The 7,941-nt window shown below is 52.8% G+C and overlaps 2 protein-coding genes across 2 annotated transcripts; both read left to right on the forward strand.

The window, feature by feature from the left end:
* Positions 1-2,448, forward strand: JKF63_07014 (uncharacterized protein; the record flags this gene model as incomplete). The annotated part of the gene is made up of 2 exons (XM_067902958.1): positions 1-723; positions 772-2,448. 2 exons carry the CDS (start codon positions 1-3, stop codon positions 2,446-2,448), a joined length of 2,400 nt encoding a protein of 799 aa, XP_067758967.1.
* Positions 2,449-6,333: 3,885 nt separating this feature from the next.
* JKF63_07015 (uncharacterized protein) lies at positions 6,334-7,941 on the forward strand (the record flags this gene model as incomplete). Its single annotated transcript, XM_067902959.1, has 1 exon — positions 6,334-7,941. One exon carries the CDS (start codon positions 6,334-6,336, stop codon positions 7,939-7,941), a length of 1,608 nt encoding a protein of 535 aa, XP_067758968.1.

A 7,941-nucleotide genomic window follows, 5' to 3' on the forward strand; every position in this document is an offset into this window, starting at 1 on the left:
ATGCCTCGCCCCTCCGCCCAGCCGCACTTGCGGCCTTCGGTGCATCTGAGCACGAAGGCAGCCAACTACGAGTTGGTGGCAGCAGCAAATGTGTCCACACCACCACCGCCACCACCGCCTTCGAGCACATTCCAAGAGCCCAGGAACTCCACGACCGAGTTGGATGAGTGTCATGCGTATGCGGTAGCCAGCGTCGGCGGCGCTGACTCCTCGCGGGGCACATCTATGCATAGCGGCAACAGCTCAAATTGCAAGAAGCACGGGCTGCCCCGGGCTTCTTCAGGGCACGGTCTGACTTCATTGTCTCAGTCGCAGGGGAAGGGCTATTCCGAGTCGCCGCCACAGCCACCACAGCAGCCGCCTTTCATCTCGTCTCACTTGCCGGCACAACTCTGGACCAGTACGGCTCGGGTTGCCGGTGTCGATGACGTGGCTGCTATCAGAAGCAGTCATCACCACCACGGGTACCAGCAGTCTTTTCAGACAAGTCGGCATTCGCCGCCGAGCTTGTCTCAGTATCCTGGCGGGGCCATCTCCAAGCCGACCACCGTTGTGGGGCCGACTTTGTCTGCCCGCAGCGTCTACACATCATCCGTGTCATCACACAGTGTTTCCAGCGGCCACTACTCTATGAACGTCACCCCCCCGCCCAGTGGCTCAGCTCACACTTTCATGTTGCTTCCCTCGTCTCTCGAGAACTCGGTGACTGGTTCATCTACGCACGCGATGCCACATCATCATCAGCAACATCAGCAGCAGCAGCAGCAGCAGCCGCCATATTGCGGCTACGCCATGCAGGTGCCTGTTCAGTCCCTCCCTCCCAGCGAGGTGGCCTCTGCCTCTCTATACGCATCCTCTCACAGCAGTGGTGCGATGTTATCTCCATCGACGATGCAGTCGTCAAGCCATGCGACGATGGCCCCTGGTGGTGGTGTCGATGCTGTAACTTTGTTCTACGTCGGTGCACCAACAGCTCTCAACGGGCTACCGCTCATGGCGGCCCACTCGCAAGTGAACACATCGCCCGCCTCCAGCACCTCCGCACAGTCGTGCTCCTTCAATGTGACGCCGTTCTCCCTACCGGACAGCTCGGCACTGAGCTCGCACTACGTGTACGTGCAACCTTATCCGCCAGCGAACCACTTGCAATCGCTGCCGCTATCTCTGCAACAGTATACAGGGCACTTCGCCTCTCAACTGCCCAACGTGGGTACGGCAGCGGCAGCGGCGTCTGAGCAGGCCGCCTCGTCCTCCGCGCACGGCAGAATGTCGTCGGCCGCTGGCGAGTCAGCCATGGCGTACCTTCCGCATGTTACGAGCACCAAGTCCCCCCCTGTCAGCCAGCAAAGTGGTCTGACGTATCCCAGCATCCGGCCGGTGTGCCTTTCAACCAATCCAGAGCTGACGCGTAAGCAGGTCAACGTCCACGGCGCTATGTTGAACGTGTTACCCTATTATCCATACAACGAGAATGCCCCGCCCGCGCCGACGGTGCACATCGTGACCGGGCTCGGATCGCTAAACAACAGCATACCGACACAGCCCCTGGCAGCGTCGAGATGGTCGGCCCAGTCCGCGAACAACAACGCGGAGTCCAACCCGGACCTAAACTGGCGATCCTTGGACGGTGTCAGGGGTCAGGGTGCAGGGGTTATTTCTTCGTGCGCGCACGCGGGGGACATGCCCGCGCTGGCGAACGCGCCGGTGCTGCCCATTTTCATTCAAATGTTTCCCTGTGAACTGCGTGATCGCGTTGGTCTGCTCAATCGTGTGATCGAGATGACATGCGGGCGAGACGCCGGCGTTGTGCAGGGCTTCGAGACCCGCTCGGAGACTTCTTTTGTTGCCCAGGTGCGAACGAATAAGGTGTGGGATTTGATTTACAAATTACGGTGTCGTGTTCTGATGGATCGGTTCGGCTTTTGGTACGCCGGTGATATCGACCAGTACGTGCGCATGAAGGAGTACTGCGAAGGTGTTCGGCGCCTGCCGCAACAAACGAGGCACTTTCAAACTGATGGGCTTCCCTGCATGCCTCTCGTCGTGGAGCTCTCGCGCTCCGTGGACCGCTCGTTTCTCACGGAGAATACCGCACCCCGGTGCTTCGACGAGATTGTTCCGATCGCCGCAGTGGATCGTCATCGCGCGCGTCTCCAAGGGCTGTCGTCGGTGCAGAGCAGCCATGCCAGTGGTGGAGTGAGTGGTGGTATGGCCATGGCCACCAATGGTGCTTCTCCGGCTGGCAACGCTGTTTGCTTCACTGGCGTTGGTGGGGATTCGCGGTCGCTGCCCGAGGGCTCTCCAGTATCGCTCACAAACGAAATTCACCCGATGTCAGGCTCACCGGACAACGGCTACAGGGCAGCGGGTTGCAGTGCACCGACGCTCTACGCGGATCCTCAGTTCCTGGCACTTTCACAAGGCAGTGGAAGCAAGGGGAAGAGTTAACCGCCTTCACATTGGCGTGCGTTACGCGTGTCACCACTACCTGTGTTACATCTATTATTTCCTCTTTTTTTTTGGTGTCATGTTCATGGCTGTTTCTTGATTCCTGTGTGCTTTCTTTCTTCTTCTTTCTTCCTTATTCCCCCCCGTTTCGGGATGATCCATAGGCCATTTGTGATTCAAAAAAAATTCGATTCACGTTCATTGCCGCTGCTGCTGCCGCGCGGTGGTGGCGGCTCAATTGGTGGACAAAAAAGGGGGGATGCTTGAGATGTCAACGCACAAAAAAGAGCAAAAACAAACAAAGAAGGCCCCTGTCTGTCTGTGTCTGTTCGTGTGTGTGTATGTATGTCAACCGTTTCCACCTTCAATCTATTTGTTTCGCACTGCGGGAATATATATATATATATTTATTTCATGTGCGCGCCTTCCTCCTTTTCTCGATTTTGGCGCATGCTCTTGGGGAGCAACCCCCCCTTTTTGTTGATTCTTCAGTGCGGTTGGTTGGCCTGTCTGGGGAGGCAAGGCACATATAGGGAGGGGGGTGGGGTGACCTTCGTCAACTCTTGATTTGGCGACCATCCTGTAGGGCTTTCTTTTCCTCCTTTTTATTTCTTATCATGTATCACTTCACCCTTTTTTTTTTTCTGCAGCGCCTACTGTAGCTCTCGCCCCCTCTTTTTTGTGCCCCCCCCCCCCACGCCAAGCCAACTCTCAAACCTTTATCTTCTTGATTTGCTTCAAGTTTATAGGTGTGCGTGTGTGTGTGATCCTCTGTGTACAGTTGAGGATTGTTGTGGACGCTGCTTCAAAACACGAGCTCTCGTGTACATGGATTTCCCTTCTGCAGTGCTTCTTGGCTAACATGCATTTTTTTTTGTTTTATTCCTGAGCAGGTGTCCATAACACAGGAGGTGGAGGGAGGCGGAGGAGATGCGATGTAGCGTTGGCCTTTACCCCCCCTTCTCCCCCCTTCTCCCCCCTTCTCCCCACACATACCTCCATCTCACCCACAATGCACATTTTTTTTCTAAAACGTTTGGCTGTGGTGGCTGCATCTATGTGGATATGTATTTATATATTGTGTTTTTACCACGCAGCTTTTCGAATTTTTCTTTCCCTCTTTTTCTTATCACGGTTTGTATGTTCCTTATCCTCACTCACAGGTTGGTTGCTCTGGTGTCGCGCGGTTTTTATTTTTGTATTGCTTTGTGATATCTCATCCTTCGTGAGTTCTTGAGTCGATGTTGGTAAGGCGAATGCTGAGGCAATGGTGGCGACATGTGCGTGTTGTGTACATGTAACCAGTCCACCGTCTGTCCCTCTCTTCTTCTTATTGTTGTTGCCTTCTGTTTTCAAAGTGTGCTTGTCTGCGCATCCCCCCTTTATGTTTCTCATCCTTGTATCGCTGGGATTTCCCTTCAGCACGTGCTCGAGTGTCTGTGTGTGTGTGTGTGTGTGAGAGAGAGAGAGAGAGAGTGTATATTTATATATATATATTTATATTTATATATTTATATACATATATGTACGCCTAAATGTATATGCGTTTCGATGTGTGTGTGTGTGTGTGGATGTATCTGTATTTCTTTGTGTATGCACGCATAGGTATACTTCCATAGATGTATGTATACGAGGTGTGCCGGTGTGGATGTCTGTGGTGTTTGTGTGCATTTACATGCGTGTGCTCATCTTTTTTTTTCATTTATTTATTTATTTATTTTTTTTTGATTTCTGTTTTCTTCATTTTTTTTTGTCTTGTGAAATTTTGACAAGAAGAAAATGGAAAATAAAAAAAGAAAACATGAGAGAGAGAGAGAGAGGGGGAGGGGGAGGGGGGGAAGAGAGTAAAGGAATAATATTAATGTTTTTTTTTCTCTCTTTTATACCTCTTCCACTGTTTGTGTGATTGCGATATATAAATATTATAAATATGTTTGGTCCCCCCTCCATTCCTTTCTTTTGCCTTCCTCTCTTGTGTGTATCACTCCCTCCCTCCCTCCCTTCCCCCCTTCATTGATGCATTCCTCAGTATAACACACACACACCTATACGGCGTGTGTGTGTATGTGTGTGCGTGTGCATGCATGCATGTATATCTTTTCTCTCAGCGATCGTTGCAATCGCAGGCTTGTTTTTCTCTGTATATAAATATATATATATATGCACATATACATACATCTTGCTTTTTCTTGTCCTCCATCTTCCATCCTTTGTTCTCGGGCAATATCGGTACTGCAAAGAAAAAGGATGCTGTGTTGATGGGCGAGGGCCGCAGCGCTGCTGAACTAAGCTGCGGTGTTCATGTTTTGTTCTTATGTGTTTTCCTCCTCCCCTCTCCCTCCCCCTCTCCCTCCTCCCCCTCCCCCTCCTCTCCCTCTCCCTCTCCCTCCTCTCCTCCCCCTCCCCCCCCCTTCACACAGCTAGAGGAGGGATATCTGCGCTACGAATTACACACGCGCAGACGGGCAACGACCCCTTTATATTTTTTCCGAGAGGATAAAATTACAAACAAAACAACAAATGTGAGCGTTCACCAGAAACTGGCCAGTCATGTGTGCTCTTCACACAACCTCTAGAGAGGACACCACCATGACGCCAACACAAGGGAATGACTCTCTCTCTCTGTCTCTGTGGTGAAGTGATGTAAGGAGGAACGAAGCAAGGTGTCACGACACGGTCGTGGCGGTGTCAGATCCGATCTCCCGTCTTCTTTTCCTTCCATCTCTTTTTTTTTTCACTTGGTGCGTTTAATAGACGTTGGCAGACTGACAGATGTAACAGAAAGGGGGGTCCTGGGTGCTGGGATAAGGCGCCGCGAACAAGAGTTCAAAAATCGGACTTGTCTCGTTTTTCTTTTTATACTGTTCACAGCGCTCTGTGTGTATATATCTCGACTGCACACGGTGTGTGTGTGTGGTCAGTGGTGGTGGTCGAGAGAAGACTGCATTTGGGCATCATCATCATCTCGTGCCTTGCAAGAAGAAAAATATGAGTGAAACTCGTCAGGATTGATTAAAAAAAAAGTGTGTGTGTGGGGTGTGGGGTGTGGGGGGAGATGGTGTGATAGGGATGGAGGTGGGGGCTGACACTGAACCCTTTTTATTACCTTCTCCTGTCGTTCTGTCCACTATTTCGCCTCGAAGATGCAACCAAAAAGGGAAGGGGGGGGGGAAGGTCTATCCCCTCCCCTCCACACATACACACACACACACACTCACACACAGATACCTCTCTCAGCCTCGCTTTTGCGAGCTCAACTTCGTATATATTTTGCCCACTGAGGCAGCACACTTGTTTTTTTTTTGTGTGTGTCCCTCTTTTGGCCTTCGCTGGATACCACACGAGAACGTTTTCCCTCATATCTACACATCACAGCCAAAAGAAAAGCTGTGTTTGCCACGCTTGTCGGGTTACTCTCTAGCTGCTTCTCACGCTCTTTCCACTTTCTCCTTTCTTCACACTCCTCTCTTTTTTTTTTCTCCATCAATCATATTACATCATGCCCGCATCGGCTACAACCCCCCCAAACACACTCACACACATATATATATATTTATGCACGCACGCACGTTCACAACGCAGCTTTTTTTGAGATTCTTTGCCCTTACTTCTCTGCATCCCCTTTCTTTATATTTCCATTTTTGTTTCCCCTTTTTTTTTCCTCCCCTTCCCCCTCCTCCTCCCCTTTGTGTGTGTGTGTTGCCTCCGTTTCCCGGAGTTACCGACTCACACACGTTTTATCGTTGAAGCTCCCCCCCTCCCCTCCCCCTTATATTTGTGTCCGTCATTTGTTTGCCCAATACAACCATCGGACTTAGTCGGCGACCCTCTGTGTTTTTACACACTTTTTATTATTATCTCGTCCTTTTATTATTGTTATTATTCATGTCAGGTGGTCCCGTGGCGAAGCGTCCGCGCTCGGAGGCGGATGCGGCAGAGTTTGTCCACTCATGCACAAGCTTTAAGTCCAACGTGCAGTTTACAGATATCTCCAAAGTGTCGTCTGTTGCGCCACATGTACTGCTAGTGGGGGTGCCGGCGCTGCTCCAGGACAAGGCTGTGGAGTCCGTGCCGTTCTACTGCGAGGCTGTTGCGGAGGCGCTGAGGCGCGTGAAGCCTGGCGGTACGGTGAAAACACTTGCGGCGGTTGCGCAGCGCCAGGGCTACGTGGGGGTGACTGTGGTCGCGCTGCCCTCAACTGCATCTCGCACGAACTGTCCGTACCGTGCGGACAGCCTGTCGGCAGCCGTCGCTGCGGCATGCGAGAGTGTGGGGGATGGTGAGACGTTGGATGTCTACGTGCGCGCGCCTGCTGGCGCGGAGGTGTCGATCGCCAATGCAGTGGCGCGCGCTGTGCCGCACTCGTACACTGCGAAGTCTGGGCGGGCTACGAAGGCCTACATGAAACAGGAGGTGACAGTAAATGTCGTGATGTCTTCCCGCGCCGCCTTCACACAGGAGAGGGTTCATGATAAGTCTGTGTCCGTTGCGGAGCTTCAGGCGATTTGCACGTCTGTGCAGCTGTGCCAGCGTCTGGTGGACACGCCGGCGTGCATGCTCAGCACTGTCGTGTACGCTGATATTGCTGCCGCGTATGCTGCAGAGCTCGGTGTCGATATTACTGTGATCAAGGGTGAGGAGCTCCACGAGAAGGGTTATGGTGGCATCTACGCTGTGGGCAAGTGCGCGCAATGCCCCCCACATCTGGTGACGCTGCGTTACAAGAATCCGAACGCCGCTCCTGGTGCGAAGAACATTGCGATGGTGGGCAAAGGTATCGTCTACGACTGTGGTGGTCTTGCGTTAAAGCCGACTGCACACATGACGACCATGAAGATGGACATGGGCGGGTCCGCGGGGGTCTTCTGCGCCTTCATCGCGGTGGTGCGCTGCATGAAGGAGCAACACAGTTCGTATAGCAGCATCGCCAACCTCAGTGTTACTCTGTGCATGGCGGAGAACGCGATCGGACCCAACGCGTACCGCAACGATGATATTATAATTATGAAGTCAGGCAAGTCGGTGGAGGTATTGAACACCGATGCGGAGGGTCGGATTGTTTTGGGCGACGGCGTGTACTACGCAACGGGCGAGCAGGATTTCGTGCCGGATGAGGTGATCGACATGGCCACACTGACGGGCGCACAAGGTATCGCGACAGGCTCGAGGCACGCCGGTATTTACGTCAGCGATGCCAACGCGGAGCGGGATCTGGTAACAGCGGGCCTGCGGTCCGGTGACGTGTGCTTTCCAGTGCTCTACTGCCCTGAGTACCACGAGGAGGTGTACAAAAGTTCGTGCGCAGATATGCGCAACATCGCCAACTCGCCATCCAGCGCCGGCTCGAGCTGCGGTGGATACTTTGTGGAGCAGCACATGCACAAGCGCTTCAAGGGCCCCTTCCTGCACGTGGACATGGCCTTCCCCAGCTCCAACACGGCTGGTGCTACTGGCTATGGTGTGGCCCTCGTGGTTGAGTATCTTCGCAAGTAA

The sequence above is a fragment of the Porcisia hertigi genome, chromosome 11 (assembly GCF_017918235.1).
Source record: "Porcisia hertigi strain C119 chromosome 11, whole genome shotgun sequence".
NCBI classification, from domain to species: Eukaryota; Euglenozoa; class Kinetoplastea; order Trypanosomatida; family Trypanosomatidae; genus Porcisia; species Porcisia hertigi.